This window comes from Amblyomma mixtum, chromosome 9 (genome assembly GCF_055824585.1).
Source record: "Amblyomma mixtum isolate Tamu chromosome 9, ASM5582458v1, whole genome shotgun sequence".
NCBI classification, from domain to species: domain Eukaryota; kingdom Metazoa; phylum Arthropoda; class Arachnida; order Ixodida; family Ixodidae; genus Amblyomma; species Amblyomma mixtum.
This window is the reverse complement of record NC_143020.1, coordinates 54,700,937-54,727,526: the sequence shown is the minus strand read 5'-3', so window position 1 is coordinate 54,727,526 and position 26,590 is coordinate 54,700,937. Positions and strand designations below refer to the sequence as shown.

At 46.3% G+C, this 26,590-nt stretch overlaps 1 protein-coding gene across 1 annotated transcript; it reads left to right on the top strand.

Annotated features, from left to right (window-relative positions):
• Positions 1-21,634: 21,634 nt before the first annotated feature.
• Positions 21,635-25,174, top strand: LOC149329082 (uncharacterized). The gene is made up of 3 exons (XM_089562105.1): positions 21,635-21,760; positions 23,284-23,864; positions 25,037-25,174. The coding sequence occupies exons 1-2, from the start codon at positions 21,749-21,751 to the stop codon at positions 23,833-23,835; spliced, it is 564 nt and encodes a 187-aa protein (XP_089418231.1). The 5' UTR covers positions 21,635-21,748; the 3' UTR covers positions 23,836-23,864; positions 25,037-25,174.
• Positions 25,175-26,590: the final 1,416 nt, after the last annotated feature.

Here is a 26,590-nt window from a genome sequence, read left to right as displayed (position 1 = left end):
TTCACATTAGCAAATCCGTTGATAGAAAAGAAATTCAAGCCTGTCGACGGGTGATCTGCGGTTACATTGATTGTTATAGAGAAATGTTTCATTATATGAAAATATGCGTTTATAAACGTGAAAAATTAGCTCGTCCAAAGCTCCTGGTTATGCTAAGCCCTGTCGGCTGGCTTATAGAGCCGTCTCCTCAAACTTGTCACCTGCATAGGGGCGTCGCTTAGTTTTATAGGTTCTCCCAGTTAATATAAGGACACTGACAGCTTTGGAACACTAACAAGCAACCGACAACGTGGAACCGTACGTAAGCGCCACGAATGTGTCATGTTCCGGCCTTTTGCGACTTTAACCGGCTGCGCCATCACTACCGGTTCCACGTGGAACCCATGGTTGGCGGTACTATGGTTCCACGCAGAGTAAAACTGAAACGTGACAGATATGTTTTCAGAACTGAATTTTCACTTACGTATATGTCTTACGGCTCGATCATTTAACATCGACTTCTTTACTTTTTGTTACGACTGTACGACTTCGTTCTGAAAGAATACCTCTTAATACGATCATTTGTGTGTTAAGTACCAACACATGAGCTGCTTTTTTCTTTAACAAGGGGGCGAAATAAGTTCTGCGCCGCTTATGCCCACATACGAAGGTCGCATATTTCACCGAAAAAGAAAGGAAAATTAGTACGTAAGAAGTTATACCGACGAAAAAAAAAACGGAAGTTGTCCTCTAATTTTTGCACCGAAAAACGTTCATGGAGTTCTCGAAGAACAAAAAGCGAAAAGTCCAACTGCCAGGTATACAAACACAGCGCGCACCACGACTACAAGATGCAGCATTAACTCATGAGGTAGGTCGGAACACTGAAAAAGTGCTGACGAAGGTCGCGGAAAGAGCAGAAGTGCGTTTGCTTCACACTACCCTCAATAACTTCGTGAAGTTATTTCCCGAACGTTTCAATCTCTGAAAGAATTACCACAAAATATTTACTACAAAGGCGCTACGCTTAAAAGGAAAACAGCAGTAGAGGTACTTCCAGCAACACATCATGTTCACGGCATTTTCTCCCTGCCCTGAAGGAAGAGCAACAATCCCAGGCACTCTGAGAGAAAGCGCCTCGCTGTAAGCCTCAGCTTCATTCGGATTTGTTGTATGAGAGCACTGCTACGTGCGGGGCGTGTAAAGAGTCCGCTCAAAAGAACGCACGGCTATCGAAATATCAGACGAAAAGGAATTCTTCGATAACGTGACTACTTTAGTGTTACCAGAAGGCGTGCCATTGCTTTTCCGTCATCGTCAGTGGCATCACGAACTCGCAGTTCGATTACACCCTGCGATAGCGATAGGAGCGCTGTAAAACGAAACTCTCACGCTTTATTGTGCTAACTCACACCAGGCGGCCGCGCTGAGCCGCGTATCGCTCGCTTATCCGTACGCGAAATTCCTCCCCCAGTGAACACGACAAAACGTTTGGCCAAGAGGCCGAATTTCAGTCACGTCCGCCATCGCGTGTGTACGCGGTAGTGTTGGGCGACGCAATAAAGATTACGAGTTCGTTTACTCTCCTCCCCTCAACCTCCAACTCCCACTCCCGTTTTCCTTCCTTCCTCCTCTCACTGGGATGTGGTTCGCGTTCGCGGAAGATATCGCCGCCGCGACAGGGCTGAATAAGCGACAACGGTTGTGAATGGCTTCCGGAAGGCTGGGTGCGTCCCCCTCTCACCAGCCCACCGCCGTTTACGGTGGAGTTGTGCTTTTGCTTCGGCTTCCTCTTTCGTTATTCTTTTCTGTCTTCTCTCTTTCCCAACGCAGGCTCTCGTCTTGTTGCCCTCCCGGCCCAGATATCGGTCGGCACGGATGTCGCGTTGTCTTTATACGAGGCTTGTCGGAGCATTCCCGACTGGCTCGCTCCTTCCCGGTCAGTGTACTTCGATGAGCGCTTTTGTTTCTGTCGAGCGTCCGCCGTTGTGTAGACGGACTGGGTCGAGGAAAGTTGGCTCCTGCCGTGCAATGGTCTCGGTGAAATCAAGGCCGACTGATTTAGCCGAGTGAAACGACTTATTTCTTGTAGTTGTCTCGCTGATTTCGTGTCCTTCAAGGTTATTCCGCTGGGAATTGCCGGCTCTTAGTGTTACTATTGATGAGTTCGGACGCCTCCTTCGAACGGAAGTAGAGATCTGACAGCATTCCCGCCGATGTTATACTGAGATAAAGTACGTGAAATAATCAGAAAGGGGTAGTCTGTGAACATGGATTAACAGACGCAAGGAACGGGCAAGAAACAATTGTGCAAGTAAAGAGAAAAGGCTGAAGTTGCTGTGGAGCCAAGTTTTGGTTGAAATAAGGACGTCTGCAGAGCAGGAATCATTGGCCAATAAAAGTTGTGAGCGGTTACTTACAACACTTTTTATGTTATTGAATAAAACAGCCGAATACTGGAATACTGAAGGAACTAATTTAATGAGTAGGTGGTTTGCACAAAATTAAAAAGTGTAGCTGAACGCCTTCAGGTAAAATGCTAGCTGGTACTTTTATATTCAAAAGTTCTCGTCGTGATTGGTCACAAATGTCGCTCGTTTCGTTGAAAAATAACTGGTTATATTTCATTTGGAAGTAGGTGGAATGCGACTAAGATTCTGCGAATTAGATATGCTTCTGGTGAGCTTGATGTGTGGCCAGAAAGTGATCTTATCTTCAGTTACGTACACATTGCTATTGCTGATTACTTTATTTTTTTTAGATTGAAAGAACTTTTTCTTTATCTTGAAGCAGGAAAAGTTAACTATTATTGGCCGACATTTAGAATCAGGAAATTTTACAAACTGGTTTGCACAGCAAACATCTCTAGACGTTAGCTAACTCTCTATAGACATTTGGATATGAAGCGTTACACCTTTTCTTTTTGTTTTTGCCCAGGTTTCGATGGTATCGGAGATTCGACTAAATACTGGACCGTCCGTCAGCTCTTGTCTTCTACAATTCGACCGCACAAGCCTGTAGCTTGCTGATTCCTATACGAAGGTTTTCAGTAGTATTTGTCATGCCGTCCGGTGGGTTTTCAAAACACGATTTTGAAAACCCTTCAAGTCTTGTCGACTGTATTTGAAATTTGTGCTGCATGGAACGGCTTGAGACTTTCGTGTGCAGATGAAACGATCGTTCTTCCTAACAAGCAATAAATATGAATGTCACGAAGCTTTACACCGCGCCTAGCAGTAGTAGCAGTAGTATTACTATCAAAAAACCACTTTTATTGTAGAGGTCTTACACACAAAAAAAGTAAGACAGAGAATACTCACAATATGCGATTCACAAAGAATGTGCGGACTTTTTTTGGAACTGATTTTGCTGATCTGGCGCAGTGGTGCAGAGGTTAGGCGTTAGGTACAGCCGGCCAAATCTTTAGCTGGCGTGCGTGACGGCCTCGCTTTCCACGCTCCCGCAGCTTATGACGGAGAAAACTTGCGAAAGTTTCAAATCTAAGCACAGTAACACTAAGCTTGTGCTTAATATTGAGTTTTCCGCCAGTCTGCTTCGTCGCAAAGCGCAAGAGTGCAGAAGAAGCGGCCTTCGCGCACGCCAGCTAAGGATTTGGCCGGCTGTACAATTCCCCGGGATGGCAGGTGCTACCACCGGTGGGGTTTGCGGTACCGAGGTTTTTCTTCCCGAACACCACGCTCTTTGTGGTGTGATCCGCGGCGTCAATACAGACCCCTCTATCGCATTGACCCCGTTTGTGAATTCCGCATGCTCTGGAATTTAAATAGACGTGACCGTAATTGCCTGCACCGAATTCGTCTGGACGTTGCCTTTACTAAATTCTATCTTTATAAAATTGGTGTATCAAGTAGCCCTCTGCGCCCGACATGTGGTGTGCGCGAAGATATTGAACACTTGATATGCCACTGCCAAATCTTTAATACTCATAGCAAGGCACTGTTAGGTGCTTTAGGACATCGTCAGGACGACCCCGTGCACCTGGAGCATGTCCTTGGACCCTGGACTGATGCGACTTCGGCTGAGCGAGGGACAAAAGCTTGCTTAGTTTTTCCAAGGTACACGGGTTTAGTGGACATACTTTGATAGTCATCTAAGGGATACTCGTTGTGTGTGTGAGAGTGCGTGAGTGTTGAGTATGTTTGATGTCACCTTTTTTTTTACCCTTTTCTTTCATCGTCATCTGGAGTAGCATGCCAGGCCTATAACCAGGCAGACCTCTCCATTATCCATTAAAGTCTCTTTCCTCCTCCGAGGGACGAATCATTAATTTAATTACCACCTGCCATGGTGGTCAGTTTTCACACAATCCAGTGGGCGTGTTGGGTTGACACCACAAGGTAACGGGACCTAGGTGGCCCACCCACCTATGTTGCTCCTCCGGAGATTTTTCGCTCACAATGCAGATGAAGAAGAAGATATCATATTTTCTGCGGAGCTGAGAGCCTTAACGCTATTGCATCAAAAAAATTGTCTCAGACATTAAAGAACCATTAAAGATCAAAAAACGTGCCTGTGTACACATTAGCCTCTCGCATAAGATACCGCGCGGTGACGACAAAATGTACTACTAGGCTGCTTGTTTCGGTTAGGTTCACCTGCGGCCCGCCCTGAAGATTCTTATATTGGTTTAGCCAGGAGACGATGTTCTCTACAGACCGAAGTAATCATGCCTCTGCCTTGAATATTACGACACCACGTTCAGGGCATTTACTCAAGATCAGGAGTGCTTTTATCAGGTCACTTGACGCTTTATCGGAGCTTGTTTCTTGAGCGCAGACAGGGAAGTTGTTTAGCAGCGTTGAAGCATAGCGTACAACACACAGTAAAAATAAAGCTATTTTAAGTTTCGCTTTAAAAAACAGGCAAAACGAACATGGCCAGTCCGTTGCTAAGAAGAATAATGTTCTCTAAATAAATTCCACATATATGTCACTAGGCTGGCTCCCTGAAAAATCATTAAGTTGAAGTCTCAGTCTAGCTACCCGCACCATCGATACAGATACGCTCCGCAAAGGCATGTTTCTAGGGACAGAAATGCCGAAAAGTGTTTACGTGATGCTGGAAGCGAAGAATTATGTCATGGGGAGAATAGTAATCCATTAAAGGCATGAGAAATGCGGATTTAGCTGTTTTTAGTGTCTCTTTGTGGAAAGTAACACGGCGTGATTGTCCCATACTTATTTTTAATGAATCCTAAAAGAAATAGAAGGAGCGCTAATCCTCAACGTGCACGGCTGCTGGACAGGGACAGCAGATAATCGTGAACACTAGTCTTGTTACACCGCCGCCGTGGTGGCTCAGTGGCTATGGTGCTCGGCTGCTGGCCCAAAAGACGCGGGTTCGATCCCGGCCGCGGCGGTTGAATTTCTTTGGAGGAGAAATTCGAGGCCCGTGTACTGTGCGATGTCAGTGCACGTTAAAGAGCCCCAGGTGGTCAAAATTTCCGGAGCCCTCCACTACGGTGTCTCTCATAGCCTCAGTCGCTTTGGGACGTTAAACCCCATAAACAAACAGACAAACATTCTTGTTACAGAAAGAAAAGGACGCTTATGCTAAAATAATCACCCTGCCTATTTTCAACACAGGTTAATCTCAAGGGGGGCTAATAGCAGAACTAGCACAGCGCGTAACACCTCATAATAACTCGTGCTATTTGCTACAAATACAGTATATGGCACAGGCATGCATGAGAAATACAGCCTAAAAGGAGACCGTTTCAAGAAAAGACGCCGCACTCAACTCAGAGTCAACCCCGATGACCACCTATTTAATGCACTTTGTCATGACCACAAATAGGGGCAAATATCTACCAAGTTTAAATAACAAACACATCGCAGGGAAGGATCTGCGACATCAAGGAAGAAAAATCTGCCGACAAGCTGTGGCAGACACAGGCTATCCATACTGATTCCCCCACCGGAAATACTGGTCGTATGACATTATATGCGCAGCGTATACTAAACGAGATAACAAAAAGTAAGACACACACGCGACACGCACCCACAACTATCCTACAACTGCTCCAGTGAAAAACCTTCACTGGTTCTTTGCTCTCGCACCAGGGTGGATTCCTAGATAAAGAATGCAAAGCTGAGATGCAATTGCCGCGCGCGTTAACACGCGAGCAGAAAGGGCTGGAAGCACGTTCCATAGCTTGTTCAACAGGAAGGGATTGAAGACCGTCGTAGGTGCGACCACTGTACACGTGAGGCCCATGCAGGATCTTGTGTCTTACACAGTGCAGTCACTGGCACTGTTAGAAGTGGTTGCTAATTACGTTAACGGGCCAGAACAAGCGACATGTATACTGCGTATTCGTTGTGTAACCAGCACGCCCATAATAAGCAACTGCAGAAATGCCAGTAAGGATATTAATGACAATAATACATAATTCCTTAAATGATGAGAAACACCTATCTGATAGCTTTCATGAGCAGCCTCTGCTACCCCTCTCACACTGAGGAGAGTTGCTTATTAATGGAACGGAGTACGCAATAAGTGCTTCATTTAACACCCCTGATATGTGCCCTAAAGGATGAGATCAAGAAGGAGTTAAATAAGGGAAAGTGAATGAGGCACTGAAGTGGAGAGCAGCAGATTTTCTCAATGTGTTGTTCTTTAGCGTTTACAGTAGTCACTGAGCACAGGGGCGTCATTGGTTCTAGCCTTTAGCGAAATGAGGCCACGTAGACGTGGATTCGATCCCTCGACCTCGGGCGTAGAAGCCTATACCATTAACGAAGATCAGACTGCGTAGCCAGCAGAGGATGTACACGGCACGGTGGACAACTGTGCCACCTATACGCAGCAAGCAATCTTCTTGAGAATGGCTCAAGGTCAAATTCGGAGCTGCCTAAAGCGACACGCGTTTGCCAGTGGCACAGAAAACACCTCGCGCGCGGAGCTGCTGGATGTCCTGCCGTAAATCAACCAGCTGTGCAGGTCAAAAGCTACCCTCGGCTGGGGGGCGCTTGGCCAATGCCGACCACTGGTCAGTCACGCGTGCAGACTGGTTAGTCACGAGGCGCCTCCCTGCGTGTGGCGTCGAGACTAACCGCAAGCAGCTCTAAGGAAAAGTAAAAGTGGCCGCTCGCTGATTCCGAAGGGACCTTATGACCGCACACAAACACGGTCGGGTCACGTGTATTGCATTCGGCCGCCGTTGACCTCCAACGGCGGTTGCGTACTCGGCCGTCGTGCGCGGTTCCCCCCTAGAGGTCAGAGTCACGCAAAAACAAGTTCAGAACCTGCTTATGTGTCGTCACTCCTGCACATCGCACTTTGTTGACCTTTTGCTTCTTTTTTGTTTCGATGTACTCTTTCCTGTGTTTTGTGTTTTTGTTTTTCTGCTGCTAGACAAATGGTTGGAGCGTTACGGTATTTTGAATACATGTGGTCTGAAAAATTGCTTTCTGAAGCAGCAGCGATTAGGCGTAGCATCAGGCCAAATTACAAGTATGGATAAACAATCAAAATACTCATCTGAAACGACGTTAGCGGCCCCTAGCCCTGCGTTTGTGCAACAGTGCTCTTTGTGACCCAGTGTATTGATTATTTGTGATGAACGGTACAGCCGGCGGATGCTTACACTTGCTGGCTGTAGGATCCGCTGTCAGAAGTCGTAGCTTGCAGTGAAAAAGGCGATGGCTAATCTATCGAGAAAAAATTCCATTTTTTTTTTAATTTTATGTTCCCCTCCCTTTTTTTTTGCGGTGCGTTTTTCATTCCAAACATTTATTCTAATTTTTGATTTTGCATATAAAACGAATTCTTTGGCTTTTTGTGCCTGTGTTCAGGTGTGTTTGACAGCAAGCGGGTCATACATTGGTGAAAAAAGCGGATTTAAAGACTGAACTTAGGTTAGGTAGGCTAGCCTTCCTTATTTGCATGGAGAAATTTCTCCTCATGCCACCGCAGAATGCTTGTGAATGCTTATTAATAAAGAAGTCTTACCTTACTCTACCTTTGCAACAGCAGCGCATAGCGTGTTGTATCCCTCACCTCTGAATGAATATAGCAGCTCAACTTAGAAATGCGAGGTTACAGTCAACGTTATCAATGCTTGAGTATTATTTTCGCGCACATACCCGCAAGGAGGCCTAGAAAAACTGTTTGAAGCAAGTTTACCTGTCAGGTGCTAGATGGGAAGCCCGGAATGCGCAGGTTTCGTCCACTCCATTGTTATATTCTGCTTAACAAATTTTGTATCTCAAAACACTTTAGTTTTAATTTCTTAATAAAGCTACAAGCTTGCTATCATCTTTGTTCCTTGCCCGACATTCAGGCCGTTGTTACAGTTCACCCGTTCGCTTATCCTATGATTTCTGTCCCTTTCACATGTCACGCGCTGTTAAGTATACACATACTATTTCTTAACGCCGCCGCGGTGGCTCAGTGGTTATGGTGCTCGGCTGCTGACCCGAAAGACGCGGGTTCGATCCAGGCCGCGGCGGCTAGAATTTCTTTGGAGGAGAAATTCTAGAGGCCCCGTGTACTGTGCGATGTCAGTGCACGTTAAAGAACCCCACGTGGTCGAAATTTCCGGAGCCCTCCCCTACGGCGTCTCTCATAGCCTTAGTCGCTTTGGGACGTTAAACCCCATAAACCAAACCAAACTATTTCTTAACAGTAGCTGCAATTTCTGAGCTTCTCCTAGCCCTGTGCAATATTTTGGACAAATGGCAAACATAAGTTTCTTAGTTACAGGGGTGCCTTTATCGGAGCTGAATGTTTATAGTTGCATTTCGTCTCTCTGTTCAAACGCTGCCACCACAACAAGGAACCGAACCCGTCAACCCGTGCCCAGCCACACTGCGATTGAGCCTGTGAGTTGTTGCTGCAGGCGCCAGACACTATAGCCGTACATTAACGAAAAGGCATTGCCATGTAAACACTTCATCGGTGTGATAACAAGTAAGTACTGAGAGAAAATTACTGAAAGATGGCACAAATCTATTCTCGGATAACAAACAAGAAAGGTGGACACAGCAGACTGAGGGTAGTCGACGTGAATACAGTGTCGAGAAGAACGAAAGTGAGCTTTAAAAACACAGCCAGCTACGGTCAAACAGCAAGCAAGAAAAAGCGTGCACTTTTGTGGGGCAGGTAAGCATTTTTCTTAAAGGTTTTTCGTTTTGCTTCACTTTTTTCGGCTACCTTTCAACCAGTTGTTTTAACTTGTTAACCTGGTCGTGTTCCGGTTTGATATCCTACTAATTAGAGATCGCTTAATCTTTCGGCAATATGTCGCATTGCTAAAAAGCAAGATGCATTTTTTTTTAAGTGATGCATCACTGGGGCTAAATAGGCTTTTTACTCCAACTTGTGCATCGGACAAGTTCAGGAAAAAAAAAATCACGGCAAGCTTGTGATACCTTGACTTGCAATCGGAAAAATACTATAACGGAAAAAAAGTATAATAGCCGAAATGTGGATACAAAGTAAGAACAAGCACGCCAACTTCAGTTACCAGTGACCATTAAGCGCAACACAAGTATTTGTTCAGTGCTGCTTATTTCTGGTTGCAGCCAGGCCATAACCACAGATGTACCTCCCCCTACTGCTTGAAACACATGGTCATGAAGGCTTGCTAGTTTTTGCGGCTTTAACATCCCAAAGCGACGGAGGGCATCAAACAAAATGCGACCGCCGCCGCAGCCAGGATCGAATTCGCGCCTTTTGGGTCAGCAGCCGAGCACAATAACCACTGAACCATTGCCGCAGCTACCCATCTAAGACATGCGGAGAGATAGCCCACTTAAGGAACCAAAAATCAAGTCCGCATGCTGGAGTGTTATTAATACAGAACCAAATACTTTATTTGTGCTGGTTGCTATTGCAAAACGATTGTAGAATAGCTACATACGTTGAAAGAAGAGAAGATAGAATAGCCAAACTGATTTCGCAATGCATTACTCTTATGCTAACGTAACCCAACCAATGACGTAAACTGCAACAGCAGAACGCCAACTGAGACAGGGAGAAACAAAGATATCTATAAATAAGCAGCCATGAATTCTGAGTTTCGGAAATACTATTTGGAGCACTTATTTATAGACCGGTACACAGTACAGGAAAAAAACGAAAAGTTAACAAGTGGCGTTCATGACGACATTTGCCCCAGGATATTTTATGTGGTTGAGCTTTCTACTGCGCCTAAACTCGAAAAGAGAAATGGCGTGTTTCCTTGTTTTGTTATTTCCTCTATCTCCCGAGCCTATCCGACTGGTCTTTTACACCCGCGCTTCCTTACCGGATCTTCCTTTAGCATATGTCCCTACAGATAAGGCTGTAATTTATAGTTTTCGAAGCCAAATACTTGTGAACGAAGCGCTTCGTTGTGACAGCGATAAAGTCTCGAGGAGTGCATTTAGTTTTGCTTTTGTACACCTTATAAAACAAATAAATGCATAAAGGAAACGCGTATAGTCCTAACGCAAAGTCCGGGAGGATTATGGCTGGGGCTGAAAAGATGCCCGTTTAAAGTCCAAAGAGCACGTGTCGAGGAATATCGATAACGAGGAAATGACGCTCAGAGCGTAGTATGGAATGGATACCATCTTTATTCCGGAAATATCGGGACTCGAGAAGTGTAGACAAAGTAAGCCCTAACCCCTTTTTCGGTATGCGCCTCATTGAGTCTGCCACGGGCTGCTTGATATGGCGTGGCTCGAATACGACACCAACATGACTTCCGCTGCCCGTTGCTAAGGTGTCCTGGTAAAGTGAATCGTTTCTATTTATGTCTCATCTCTCACTTTTTCTTCTAACGGCGTTCGTTTCATCACATTTCTTTTCTTCTACTGTTTTATTTTTCTTTTCTCTTGCCCTTAATTTCTAGCTTCGTCATTCTGCATTACTTACTTCCTTTCTTCCTCGATTCTTTCGCTAGTTCCTTCTTTTGCCCGTCCTTTCATTCTTTGTTTGTTCCTTCTTTTGTTCCTCGCTTACTCTATTTTGTCCTTCCTTCTTTTCCTTCATTTTCTTATCCGTAGTATTCACAACTTTTGTTTTTATTTCCGTATGTCTTTCTACCTTCCCGGTTTCATTTTTTTTTCACTTTTCCTCTTAATCGTCCTTCCAAATTGCTGTGTTCGTTAGATATTCTTCCTTCTTTTCCTTCAATTTCTTATTCACAACTTTTGTTTTTATTTCCGAATGGCTTTCTAGCTTCCCCATTTTGTTTTTCTTTATTTTTCCTCTTAATCGTCCTTCCAAATTGCTCTGTTCGTTAGATCTTCCATCGTTCGTTCTTTTTTTTTCCTCTTCGTGCGTTCGTTCCCTCTTCTTTCCATCTCATCTTACTCAACCACTCCCACCTTTCTCTTCTTTCGTTCACCATTTCGTTCCCTCCCTCTCCACTGATCGACCAGCGCCGGCGGCCAAGCCCAGCTGAAGATGTCCGATAAAACCGTAGCGGACACGATGTGCGCAGCCATCATCAAGCCTCGGGCCCCAATTAACCGTTAGGCCGGCAACCAGCGTTCTCACTGTACACACGCAACAACAACCCGTGCTGCCTCTTCGCATGCTTCCCTCCCTCACTCTCTTTCCCCCTATACTTTCCACCCTAAGCGTGCGCGCGAGCGGATCTCGGCGCACAATCTGGGCCACCAGAGCGAAGAGCCGGGACGGCCGGACGGCTCTCTCTAAAAAACGATCCTCAGCCACACTCCCTTCGTGCCGGCTCTACATCGATCACGCCGCCGCCGCATTCACGCACGCCGGGCCGGTGGGAATGCCGGCGCGGAACCCTGCACCGAAGGATCGGGTGATTAACGATTCATCAGCAGGCTGAAAGTGCTGCTCGCTCCTGCTGCTCCTGTTGCTGCTGCTGTTGCTGTTCTAGTTAAAGTTAATAGTTGTCGGCGGCAGTGGCCACGGCGGCGTGTTTGGTTTAAGACGACTAACCGCCCCCCCCCCCCCCCCACCCCTCCCCCCCGCCCTTCCTTCCGGTCGGTTGTGCCTGGGTGGGTCAAGAGCCGGGGATTGTTGTTCCCAAGCCAGGGCGTCTCCCCCCGCCGCCCGGGGGTCGCGGCAGCAATTCGTCATGCAAATGTGGTCGGTGCGAACGATCGGCGAGCACGGATGAAGTTGCGCAATCCGTGAAACACTGCTCTTAATTTTCAACGGCGATTACTAAGTAGCTGGGGCCTCTGAATATCTATGACTTCGATAAGCCCTCCTCCCACCTAACGGACAGCATCTCGAACCGTTACGATTGTCGTAACTCATGGGTTCCATCGTTATTATTTCGATGCTAGGATCGTTATGACGACCTGGTTTAATGGAGGGAATCATTTCCGCGTAGCCGATTTCTGAGAATCTGATCTGCATGTGATCAAGGGTACCTGCAATATCTTACTAATTCTACAAGCATTTTTTTCATTTCAACCCTCAGACGAGGCACGCATTTTTGAATGAAGAACGGCATATAATAAATGCAGCCCACTTATGGTTAGTGCTCGAGAACGTAACTGCCCTGAATTTTTAATTTTCCTTCAGCCTCTTAAAGGTAGTTATTGAGGTTACCTGAGACCGCTTCTCAATAACTGCGATTAACTATGCCCTGGTTAAGCTTATATGCACGATGTGAACTACGGCAGTGTGACGTTCTCGTTTCCCGAAACCCTTTTCTTCATAGTGATGCTTTGCATCGCTGGGGCTGCCGAGTAGGTTTCTGCATTCTGACTGCGCCGTCCTACTATACTGCCAAAAAAATTTCCTTCCATTTTTTAAACCATGAGTCGTGGGATCGATTTCCTGCCACGGCGGCCATAAATCCAGCATGACACCAGCTGCTTATTGATCAACGCCATATCCACCAAGTACGGCACCAAACCAGTTGTTTAAAGAATACAAAAGTGTGGGCTTTGTAAGAACAGTTTCTTCAAGGGTGACGCAGCAAAAAAAAAAAAATTAATGGCCGATTTGGGCCGTTTTCGGTTTTCCAATTCATTTTTTTTTTAAATCGCCAGGTATTCGTAGTTCTGGCATCAAAAGAATGCAGCAAGATATGTAGTTGAAATTTAGAAAAAAAAAAAAGCCTTCTTCATTTAGGATCATCGAACATTTTGGAGGAAATTAAACTTCTCGCGGTCCCGGTTCGTCACGTAACCCGCGACATTACGCTGACCAAGCATCCCTCATCTTATTATAGCCGAGAAGAAGAGATAACAGAGCTTCGATCGTGTCAATGCCGCATTTCTAAGACGAAAACCAAAATAAACCTGCCTATAAACGAGAGAAACGAGGGAATAAACTTTAGGGTGTTAAGCTTTCATATTTTGTACGATTGTTATCGCTCATCTATGGCATTTCGTACGGAATGACCGTACAACGAATCCGTTTTTTTTTTTTGCGCATGAATGCAATGAAGGAGCGCAATAATGATCTAAAGTTATATAATAAACATTGCCATGTAAATACCCATGTAGGATTTAAACTTTTACTTTCTTTCGGTGCTGGGCCTCTAAAATAAGAACTTATAGTTTTATTCCACCGAACAGTGTTTATCAACACGACCGCATGAAAAAGCTTCTCCAATTTCTTCAATATTTGACGCACTCGGGATGGACTAAGGAGGATGTCAGTTTTAATTACTCAGCAGCTATACCAGCTACCTCGAAATAAAATGCAGTTGTCAAATATTCAGATACGCCGTTACTGAACACCGGGGCGTATCCTATGCTGTTCGCATGCTACGTTGTAGACTTTACGCTAATGTCACATTTTCACAGTTAGGGGGCACTCAGTACGGAATGTTTAGGAGTGGTATGGAGGTGCTGAAACAGCAGATCATGATCTCGTGGTCATTTTCTGGCTTGACACTTCTCGAGTCATGTTAACATGTTAAGGAATGCCGAGGTTCTCTTGCTATGCGTTTTCTTTTTCAATGGCTTATTTAAGGTGGTGCGCCGCCGGTGCGCGAAATTTGGTATTGTTCTGACAGCTGAGTATTTTTTCCACATTACGTAATCGACTACTAGTGTGCCATTGCTAGCTTGGTAGTAATAACAACGAAAGAAGCGAATCAAATTATTTGAGAAGAATAATTACCCCTATAATATATAGGCAGGAAAAAAAAATTGGAAGACACTTAAGATCCGTCTTGAGGGTATCACACGACAGCGTTTTTGCTTACTTGCTTTTCTTTCTTAATTAGCACTTCTTTCTTATTGGGCAGATTCATTACCATACATAAGTAGGCATTTTAGACCACGTGACACCACAATGCACGCAAAGTCTACCTTTAACTAACTCTAACCAACGTGCATCAATAACCTAGGGCAAGCATGTCTCTCCCGCATCTAATTTGCTTTACAGGCATACATGTCATAATTACATTGCCGTCATACTACGACCTCTTCGTCAAAATTTAACTCCAGGTTTAATAATTTTCAATCCTCAGTTTAATGTGTGACGTTGCGACCTTCTCGACCAATCCTGAATTAGTGCAACAATGCAGGCTGCTGTTTCCTCGAACGTCCGCCCTAACACTGCCACGCGAACATGAGCGCTACAGATCATTTCATTCCCAGAACCCGCTTCTGCTCGACGGCATTGCGTAATTGCAATGTTTCCTGAATATTTTGTTGTGTTTGCGTTTTTAGTTATTTTTATTCGTCACCGGGATACGGTGTTATCATTTTCGGCTTTTCAAGCCAGGCTGCTAATCACACGCACGCGCTGAAGCCGCATGTCGATTGTTCGCCATGGGCCGCAGTCAAGAACTGGCGATTCCGTTGTGTTGCAAACATTTCACGATGATGTAAGCTCGTTACGTGGACAATTCGCAGTCATGTTTAGACAGAGCGTGGCCAGCGGTCACGGGCACTCTTCATCCGAAAGTTGCAGAGAGCGCTTGTCAGCTTCGTTACCGCCATGCTTTTTTTTTGCTTCTTTTGTAGGCACAGGTGCGGCTTAAACCGGTTTGTGGGTTTTTTGTTTTACCTTTGTTTTTCATTTTTCGTGCATGGCTAAACTGCTAGAGAAGCCTCTTGGCTGAGGCTAGCAGTGCGGAGCTGCATAGCTGCAGGAAATATAATATCTCCTCCACGCTTCCTCCGTTCATAGCGGACAAAAAAATAAACATAACAAAAGTCCTGCGTCATCCTTCAAGACTCTAGGCCTGGTGTCCTCACCGGAAAAGGCAATATTATATATCCCGAAAAGAAATGTGCACTTGTATGTGAGTCCCTCCACCGTTTAAAATTTTAAAGATATCAAACATTACTCTGCCCTTTTGCAGAAAATTAAAACCCATTGCTACCCGATTTCCAGCAAGTTGTACAAAGCTAACTGTCACAATGAGCTTAGAGCAGGCTAATACTGAAAAAGGTATGGAAATATTTGTTTTCATTTCAAGTTCGATGTATAGAAAGACAAAACTATCCTAACTAACTAACACGTACTTTTCCTTCCTTTCAGCAAAGCCTGGTTCGCCAAAGCAAGTGGCAAACAGGCACTCTTGATCCTTTCGAGCTTTTTCTGCACTTAAGTACTTAAGAAAGCCAAATTTTGTCTAGCCACCGTGCCGAGGGTAATCGTGCTTTCGAAATTCTATTAACTGATATGGCTATTACTAACGACCAGCTGCAAGTCTCTAATTGCAACCAGTAGCCTTTCTTTTACAATTAAAAAGTTCATTATCAAAATCAGTTAAGCGGCTAACTATTTAACATTAGATGTTTTCTGATATCCACCAACACAGGTGTTATTGTGCCGCAGAAGCCGCCTTCACACCTGAAAAAGCCTATTGTTAAAAATTTTGGTTCACCTTGAAACACTCGGGGCAGACAGTACACGGCCCATCCGGTGTCCTTAAGCCAAGCATTCGTAAGGAAGAGACAAGACTTCAAACTGTAGCCTCGAGTCAGGGGGGGGGGGGGGGGGGGGGGGGTTGGGCTGCTCGTAGCAATTTTCAGAGGACGCCGAAAAACTTATCTCCACCACCAAAACTACAGGTCCTGTTTTCCTTTTCATTCTCCCATTGCTGGAAAACCTCTCTCAAGGACGAGCACACTACTACTATTAAGTGTACTATTAATTACACTCTAACACTCACACAGAATAACATGGACGAAGGCCTAGCCACAAACGAGGTGGCGAATGATCTAGCCTGAGCTCTCCCAAACAGGGCGGATTCCCGTTACTACCCCACCCACTCTTAGACCGTATGCTGACAGGCTAGAACACCTTAGGCTAGAAAGAAGACATTTCTCACCGCCACACAAACAAGTGTTCTCCTCGGACGACATTGACTGGAGGAGAATACAAACACATATCCAAGTCTTCACATTTTACACAAGATCAGACCCACACAATATCCGTTACTATCCTTAGTGCGGAGCAAACCACACGCTCTGCCATACCTCTTGGGAATGCCACAACAAACCGGACAGAAAGTTAATAGGGCCACACCCGACGCACGAGCAGTGAGAGGAGGCCCTGACCAGCGACAACCCGGACCAGCAAGCCTGGATCACCTAACTAGTCGGCAAGTCAGCTGCCGCCAGCGGAGCCCTGACCACCCGGCTCTTGTGAATTAATATAAGCTAATTAAAGTTTTCTCTCTCTCTTCATTCAAAAACCAGCGCCACATCACAAAGAGGGGAAAATTAAAGCATGAAATGCATACACTCGACCGCCTCGTAGAGTCCTTTATTGGGATCATCTTTGTTGCGATCACCAGCGCATAGACCGGGCAGCGCATTTCCCAACTTCGGCCTGTACAGTCACGAGACGTGCATTTCCCAACTGCAAATCGACAGTCACGACCACTGTGGACTGCTACAAATTATCTCTGCCATGTCATAAAACCACGACGGCGTGGTCGTGTGCCTGCTGCAGTCTCATGATCTCAGCAAATTACCGTGGCCGTACTCATTGTACAACAATCGCTGCAATTTGGGCCCCCTTAATTGATTACGTCATTGTGTAAGCGCTTACTTTCGGTCTGGGCATGTCGGAGGGCCTAATGCTGTTGTTGTTGTTGTTGTGACTGAGAGAAGGATGAAGAGGAAATTGCACGGGCCTGCTACTGGCTCGAGCCGAGCCACCACCGCTGCCACGTGCAGATAGAGGAGAGTTAAAAGATCAGAGGAAAGAGAAAAAGGAAAGAAAAGACGCGCGTCGCAGCAACAACTGCGTCCGCCGGAGCGGACGCTGCTCAAAAAGAAGCGGCCGAAGCCGCGCTCGCCGAAGCGACAACAGATACTCCACGATGCGCGAGCGCTTATATACATGTCATTTTGAAAATATCACGAGTTCTATATTAAGCTCAAAAAAAGAACTCGGCCTCACCTACTTTGAAGAAAACAACTGAAATGGTTAAATCGGTAAATTGGTATTTGAGGAAAGGAAATGGCGCAGTATCGTTCTCACATATCTAGGCGGACACCTGAACCGCGCCATCAGGGAAGGGAGGAAAGAAGAGTGAAAGAAGAAAGGGAGAAAGAGGTGCCGTAGTGGAGGTCTCCGGAATAATTTCGACCACCTGGGGATCTTTAACATGGACTGACATCGCACAGCACACGGGCGCCTTACCACTGAGCCACCGCGGTGGGCAAAAAAGCTGAAATGGGCAATTCTTAACTTGGTCTTTAACTCTCAAGTACAAAAAATTCTGTTTAAAAGAAAAAAATTCACAGCGCGCAAAAAATATGCTCTCAGCTGTAACCCTTGACTGGCTGAATCATCGGTGTACAAGTTGCTGTTTATTGACGCAAGAGACATTTTAGCTGAAACGACCTGTATATTTATTCCCCCTTATGCGTGCGAGCATACTAATGGAATAAAGTTATTACCAAGTACAGTTCAGACTCAGCTTTCCAGGACACAACAGGTGTTAATTCGGTGATCCACTGCCAGGTAACTCTTGAGGCAAGGGTTATAAACATCTACAACTGGTCCCTCCGTTCGCAAAGTTTAAAACACTGCTATGTTAGTTAATAAAGGTACAATTTTTTTTAATTCGGCGCAGCGCTCGTAGTGTCTGATCTTCCTTTGTCCTTAGTCCGTATACGCTGAATTTTGTTTTCAAGATGAAATTCAACCGACTATACCAATTCTCATTCCTCCACAAGGGTGCCATTACAGAATATATAGTATCTGCGCATGTTTGATATTTCTAAATGCAAAAAAAATAGCAAAATCTCGTTTACTTGCTGATGCGGAGTACGCAGCAAAGTTTCAAATTAGCTTTCTTGTAAGGCAATGCTTCCGCATGGCCCTTGAAATTTCAGGTATTTCGCAGTTAGGTTTAGTTTATGGGATGGGTGATATATAACTGGAGGTCCCCGCTTCTGTGACACTCTATTTTCAACCTTGTTTTGATATATATGTTGAAACATGCTATATCTTGTGCACTTTAAGGAGCTGTTATTTTCTTACAAACGGAAACGAAGACTATTCATACTGTTACCACAATTATCCCGCATGACAGAAGAAGCATTCTAAGCTTAATATGAACTGTAGATATGACTGTATTAAACTGGAAAGTGGATTTTATTCTGTTTATGAGCTAATTGTTAAAACAAAACAATTCGTGTTAATTTATGTATGTTGGATAATCAAGTAATGCACTTTCAAGATAGCCTTGAATGAGACATCCGCCTGTCCTCAATGCCAAAGCTCAAAGCGGCGCAGTGTAGTCATTTCACTATTTTCACCATAGGTTGAATAAAATACGACAATTTGTTTTAATGCGCAAGCGCAAGACATCGCCTGGCGCAGCGTTTATGAGCTGTGAGCCTCTGGCCAGCAGAATTTGTTCGCCTTTTTCTTTCTAAATGGACTATTTCATTGTCACTACACTCTAAGCGCTCCGCGAAAACTCCCGCCTTCTTACCTACTGCGCAAATAGAATGCTAGATACATGGTTTTTGTCCATAGTGCACTCATAGGGAGAAGTATTGGTGGTATCGCCAATGTCATGTGTTACCCACGTGCGCACCCTTGGTCAAAAGTAAACATTCAAGGACGTTTGTTGCTGGACCACGACATGGAGCTTGTCACGAGTCCACAGCGTTCCATATCACTTGAATGTAATATGAACGCAGGTATCCCCCGTTTTGAAGGATAGGACTTCCGCGAATGCTACAAGAATCACACTATAAAGGCGTTGTATGATGAAGCAATCATTAGAATAGGACCTGGGAGGCTGTGGTACCGTACAGATACGGTTCACCCACTTTTTGCGTGGGGAGATAAAAGGTTTTATTTTTGTTTCGCCTCCTTTGGTGCTGCTACTCCATTAAAACATTTATCCATTTTCGAATACTTCACGGTGTAGCTAACACCTGTTAATGGCGTAATTAATAGAGTCTGCAGAAAAATAGGTCTTTCCGCTTTGGGTGACAGCCAGTCATGCAGTCTTTTCTTTATTGTCTCAAGCTGTTTCATTTTTTTAACCATTAGTTCTCGTTAGCCGGGACGTCCTGGATATTCTTGACGGCGAGACGCTCGCTCCATGCCTCAACGAGGGCATGAAAGAAGCCGACGTAAATGTAAAAAGACAGGGTATATCAAGCTACCGGGTTGCGTGTGCTGGATTCCCCCCACGTCTGCCGTGTTCCACGCTGGATAAATGTCACCGGTGAGCTTTTCACTTCCGCCGGGTTCTTTCGTGGGGTTCAGTTACACTTGCCCCCGTCAGCTCCTGAAGGATTAGAAAGTGCCAGACATATCGAGGTCTCCGAAGACATCGCCGTCGACGCCACGCGCCCAGACGAAGACAAACAAAAGGGAAAGGAAAGAAAATGGACAACCACCCGTCCTCTTCAGACAACCGCGATTCCATTTGGCGCAGCGATGAGTCCAACCATTTCCCTTTCTCAACCTTCGCAGCACGGTCGGAGTTGTTGTGCGAAACTTGTGCTTTTATTGCTCTTCGTAGAGACAGGTGATCGTTTTTATGTTTGCGTGACACTCCGAAATACTTAGGTATGACGATCTGTATATTACGTTGTATGGTGCAGAGCAGTGGGCGGTAGCCATAATAGGATGTCATTAAAGAAAAAAAAAACACTTCTAATATTCGCTGAGTTGTCTAAAGAAGCTGATTTATTTCTTTTTCAGTTGAGTAATTGATTTGTTGATTGCATGACTGAAAAAGGTGCACAGAGAGGTTTAAAGACAGCATTTAAATGCAGAGCACAGAGTTGTATAAGGTAATTTTTGTCATGCTGTTTCCGGCGGTCACAGTGTCGCTGAAGCAGCATTCCTGTATCCTTTGAAAGCTATGAAATATTTCCAAGTTGAAGACTTAGCCTGCATCATGCGGTGTCACAATTAGTTGATAATTTTCCCTAATCATATAAATTATAAGGAAACAAAAGATTACCTTTGCTTGGTTAAGACGACCGCCTATCAGATTCCACGAGTTCGAGCTACGCCGAACGTTTCCTTAGACCGTTGACTAACGTTAGCTGCCGAAGCCCACACACCCAACCGCATCAGTTTTATCGGACCAATCTAGTGATGCAACAAACACCAGCGGAGTTAGACAAGCCAAGCGCGCCTCCAGAAGTGAAATGTGACTCCTAGCACTCACGCCTTAGCACAAGGCCGGAGTAGGGAGGTCGCGGGTTTGACGTTCTCCGTCCTCTTCCGTCCTGAATTCACAATTACCGCCGCCGCGCCGCACATCATTCCATCCAATAAAGATTGCGTACTCCCGTTTATCCAAATGCTAATGACTTTCGATGTCTCTTCAAAAACGAGGGCGTTACCCGGGTTGAATAATAACGTTCGCGGGGCTATCCAGGTTACGCACCTCAAATAATTGCTTCCCAGAAGAGCGCCCTAACCAAAACAACGTAAGCGACGCGGCCACACCTGGACGAAACGGCCCAGCGCACGCGACAGCCCAAGTCGAAGAACCCTGAACGCCTGCCGGCACCGGCGCATCCATCGTAGTCGCTCTCCGCCGCGAAAGAGTTTGTCCGTACGTGGTCAATTGCTTATGCCGCTCTGACGCCGCTTAGTAGATGCACGTACGCGATAGCACGAGCACGTTCCCTGGCGGCGCGGAGCCGGACAACAGCGCCCGCGAAGTTGCAGATGGAAAGAGGGAGAGACGCCCGCGTAGCGAACAACAAGAAGGAGCCGAACAAAGAGAAGAAAACCAAGAAAGACCAGGGGTGCGCTCCGGAGAAATTATGAGCGCGGCGGAAGTGAGAAGGAGAAAGTGACCGCGCTTCCGATCCAGGACAGAGGAGCAGTGGTTGCGGAGCGACCGGAGAGGTAGAGGATCCTCCCCTCCCCCTCCCCTCCGCGCTGTGTAACGGAGGTCTTCGGTGCGGGCTTCGCGTTCTGCCGTTACACTTTCTCGATGGTCTGACTAGAATTTTAGATCTAGATAAGCGAGGGCCGTGTGCGAAACGCGTCGCGTTTTATTTCTTCCAGGCTTACAGCTGGGCTGCCGCTTCGCACAGCGTGAGGAAGCTTGCGGGATGGTCCTCTGCAGGTGATCTGCCTCCTCCTCCAGATCCTTCTCTCCTGAGGTGTCCAGGAACGGGGGAGAGAGAGAGAGAGCCGTCGGAAGTGATGCGGCTGCGGAGAGGCTGAGGGCGCAGGTCCCACGCAGTGCGTGCTCACACACAACTCGGCGCATGTGACGTAGGCCAGACAGCCCCACCAGGGGTGCGGGTCAGAGTATAAAAGCCAGTGCGCCGCCAGCGAGAGGACACAGTCTCCCCCAAAGCTCTCTTGTGCTCGAGCAAGAAGCCAGCCCCAAGCAGCCACCATGAACAACCTGGTAAGGACCTGCGAGACCGGCTCTCCAGGTGCCCGAGAGCGGCTCGGTGGTCGACGTATACGGTCTTGGGCTCTGTCTATACCCAACGGCTTAGCTCGAATTTGAATCCACGCGGAAATCACCCTTCATCCGTAGCCTACGTCCTCATAATATAATCGCCTATAAGAAACCGAACAGGGGGATAATGCCACGTCGAAGTATTTACCAAGAAATCTTCAACCGTTGTTCAAATGCCCAATGAGGGCATGTTAGTCTTTTAGACAGTCAACAAGTGGGAATAAGCTATGCCTCATGCGCTTCCGGTTATAATTCTGCTCTTTTAAGCCCTATAAATATTCGTAAAGTATTGCGGAATTCCTGGGATATTTCGGAATAGTGCCACTGCGAGATGTGATAGATTCAGAACGTTGTATCCCGAATATAGAATATATTAAAAGACACAGGTTCAAGTAGCACTGTTTTAATGGAAAGAGAGAAGTAGCGTTTTTGGTATAGACACCTGAGTTTTGGCTTTAAAAGAGTCACAACATCGAAATTGTCAGAAACGGACAACAGGAACCGTTTGAAGACACTCCTGGAGTCTGAACTTGCACCATAACAAAGAAATTGCGCATCATCAGAAGGCGGTAAATGGAACCCCAGTTTTGTCCTCCACTAGCCTAAATTAAAATTCAGCACTGCTGCCTGAAACGTAAAGTTCTTCCTCATTTAAGCGTGAACGTGTATTTACCATTGCTTCTACGCATATTGCCTCTGGCCAGCGATTGCGTACAGAGTCAAACCGCATGCCCAGCCTCTGCCAGAGGACTTCAGGGTTCTAAGTAATACGACCCAAGCGGGTGGGTTGCTCAGTTGTGCTTGAAACGTATGGCCCCTACGGATTTAAGCTCTGTATGATCAGCGCGAAAATAACGAACCAACCTCCGAACACTACGAAATGGACAGTTAATAATGCCTCATCGCTTTCAAGTTTTATCAAACATTCGTCATTGCATCATGTCCTCAATATGTAGCTTCTGTTCTAAAAAATGGGAATGCTGTTAACCACAATATTTGGACGAGTATTTTAGTTGTTTTTTTAACGAATATTAGTTACGGAGAAAATATTGTCGTTGCGGCACTTCAGTCCTGTATTTGCCGCGGCAGCGGGCCATCGATGTAATTGCTCGCTATTTAGCCAAGCTACTTATACCCAACCTGTCATGCTAAGGATGTATGTTAGGCATACGGAATGATCACGTGCAAATATCCGACACCAGAATCGCCTATCTTAACTCTCGGTCTCGAGATGCATTGTTGTGTGTAGCCATCGTGCGCCTGTCCCTCGACTTTTGCTGTGCTCGCGGCATCGCGATAGTTTTAGTTCATTCCATAACCAACCAACAAAAGTTTATGCCTGTTTTGAGAACAAAACCTATTTGATGATATTAACGGGAAGTTTCAGGGATATAATCTTGCCTCAAGCAGCGCAGAATGCTGCACTGCCCTCTCACAAGGAGCTATGCGTTGCGTTCGCGTTACAGATCTGCACCCTCTTCCTGAGCGCCCTGCTGGGCAGCGCCCTTAGCGGATTCGTCGGCGGAGGTGCCGGTGGTCTCGGCGGCGGTGGCTATGGCGGAGGCCTGGGCGGCTACGGAGGAGGAGGCTTCGGTGGTGGTCTTGGAGGTGGCCTGGGAGGTGGCCTGGGAGGCGGACTTGGAGGAGGCGTTGGCGGAGGTGCTGGCGTCGGTGTCGGCAGCAGCGTCGTCCTGCTGAGCGGCGGTGCGGCGGGTGCCAGCAAGGCCGTGGCCGGACCGGCGTTCCTGGTCAGGACCGTGCACCACGTGTCCCAGGTCCACGGCGGAGGCGCCATCGTCGCTCACTCCGGCCTCGGAGGTGTCGGCGGAGGTGCTGGCGTTGGAGGCCTCGGCGCTGGCGGTCTCGGAGGAGGTCTCGGAGCCGGAGGTTACGGAGCCGGAGGCCTCGGCGGCTACGGCGGCGGCGGATACGGCGGCTACGGCGGCGGTGCCGGCGGCTACGGAGGTGCCGGTGGTGGTGTCGTCGGCAAGCTCCTGCTCGTCAAGCACCACAAATAGGAACCCACCAGATTTCTAACCTGATACAGGTACGGTGTTCCTTCCAGGTTTTCCTTTCTGACGGACGTGGATAACAGCATGGAGCTATCATAAGGGCTAGCCGTGTTTGTAATGGCTGGGAAACAAGCGACGGTAAGGAAAATCGTAGCTTTAGCATTATGAGACCGAAAAACATATGTGCGGATTTGGAGCAAAATGTGATTTTAATACGGTTTAGAAGAAATTATAGAGATTTAATTTATGAGCTTGAACACCTATAACTCGCAGAGCTGACAATAAGGGAAAAATTATTCTTTCTGAGTCAACATTAACCGATCAGGAAGAAACATGTTCGACAACGACCAATGTTTCTCTGAACAAGCCGCCGCTCACGGCGCAAGGCCGGAATAGTTGGAACTTGTTCGAAGAGGCCTCTTTCTATCTCATGAGCAGTTTTAATGGGGAGAACCGGAGAAAGATTGCTACCCAGCACATTTATGACACTCAAGCCTGAAGAAATAAAAGTGATGGAGCGCGCCGAATCACCACGCTTATGTGAAACAAAGGGTAATAAGGAAGTACGCAGACACAGTAAGGCAATTGCAGGTATATTGCGCAAACGTGTGAGAAGGTAGACAACGTCGTAATGGCCGGTTATACTCCTATCATCGCTTCTTTCCCTGTCGTTATTACAGCAGCGTGCTTTTTAAAAGGCATGCAGTGAATCGTGTCTTTAAGAAAACTCAGCTGTGACGACAAACAGATCTTCTTTAAAATGTTGGTTGAATCAGTGTATTGCTTCATCTGACTGAAACCAGATCCAGATATTTTCCTTGGTACTCCTTAAAAACATGAAACGTTTGAATACTTTCAGTTCTACATCAAAAAATGTTAAACATTTTTTCTTGCAGTTGCGATCGTACAAATGTATTTCACACACAGAGAGGTTCATGAAGCGGATTTCATCTGTTGCTGATATCATGCAATAGAAAACTTTACAGCGCTTACTTACTGTTAAAGATCCAGAAAGCCTAACCTCAATAGTTAATCGGATGAGAAAAAGACGTGGTCGATAATTTGGCTGTTTATTTTATAACTTGAGGGAAGCAAGAATAAAATGAACCATTATTATTCATTGAAAGCGCATTTCACTCATGCTTCCAAACTTCTGAGAAGCGAATACATGCCGATCTCTGATCTTTCCTTTTATTCTTCCTCGCAGAATGAAGAGGCGCCCAGTCAAAGCCGTGCAACGTCCAGCTCCGCGGAGATCTTCAGCGACTTGCGCCTCCCATCTAAGTCGAAGAGAAGACGGACGCGATGCCGAATGTATTCCTAACGGGTGTAAATACACATTGTCTGGGGATCACGCTCCCCGTTATGTTTACCATGTTGTCCTGTCTCAGTGTCCCGGTGGCCCTTACCATTGCCATGCTTTCATAGTCTTCACATCCCGAGTTGAGCAGAATCGAGTGAACTACTCTTGGAAACGTTGCAAACAGAACGCAAAAAACTTGCACAGTCGCAGCTTGCAGCTAGCTATAGGAATCTCTGGACAAATGGAAAGTTTACTCTTTCGCACAGCCTCCTACAAAGTCTTTAAGGGAGTAATTACTCATTGGCATCCACCCAAGCGCATCCATACGGCTACAAAGGAAAGCTATACAGCTTTCTCAGGAACTTCGTAAACAAAAATTCGTCCTGGTCCGGGGTTCGAACCCGGGACTACCGCTACACCGGAGCAGTCGCTCTACCAACTGAGCTAATTGGGACGGCAAGCTTATGGTAGGGCGAGAGCGAATTGATCAATAACTCCAAGTGGGAACAGTGTTGGTCAAATGTTTAGGGGAATCCCCCAAGGTGGAGTAAACTCCACCTTTACTCCACCTTGGGGGATTCCCCTAAACATTTGACCTACAAAGTCTTCTAGCAACGATTTCTAGGGAATGTTCAAATTATCTTCCGAAAGAGACGATACTAAAATCAGGCATCTGGTTCTTCAAACGGGTTGTAAAAAGTGCAGTTTAAACAGTTGTCCACTAGTATGGGCGTAGTCTTTAGATGCGATATTCAATGGACTCATATTAATGATTTGTGGCATTTATATTATAGATTACGGTCTTTTTTCGCATTTTACTGCTGGAATTAGCTTATTGCGGCTTCTCCATGAAACCGATATTTCGCGCAGAACTCACCAACGCCTGCATCGCGCTGGTATTATATGAGCTTGCGCACAGTAGAGGGCGCTAGCTACTATTGCCTGGGTCTCTGTTGCTTCAATTCCTTTCGGCAGCCGTTTCTTGGCAGACAAGGGATTGCCCGCCTGCGCAAAACCTATCGCCATCTGCCGGCTAAGGAAGCCTCAGTTTTGACGTCAATACGGCCGCCCGAGGCAGGTCTCAAGTAGCGCTGCTGCCATTTTGTTAAGCTAAGCAGAATCCAGCCACGAGAAAGTGGACATTGATCCAACGATGCCTCGTGCGTTGTTCAAAGAAACGAATTACGGTAGGCAAGGCAAACGTTTTGGCGTTTCCTGAAGTTTACCGCTTTGGCAGGCTAGCTGCATCACAGAAGTACGCACGGCATCAGGCCGGCAGTAAGGAGACGTAAATCCCTTCTAAACGAAACAAGGTGGAACGTCCCCGCGTGCAGTTTACGGAAAAGCTGTTCGGGTATATTAGGGAGTTTTACGCTCGGAAACACATCTCTCTGTAGCGCTTTCTCGCCGCTATGTAGCCTAGTGTTCGTATCAGCTGACGGCTCGCACCCATAGTCT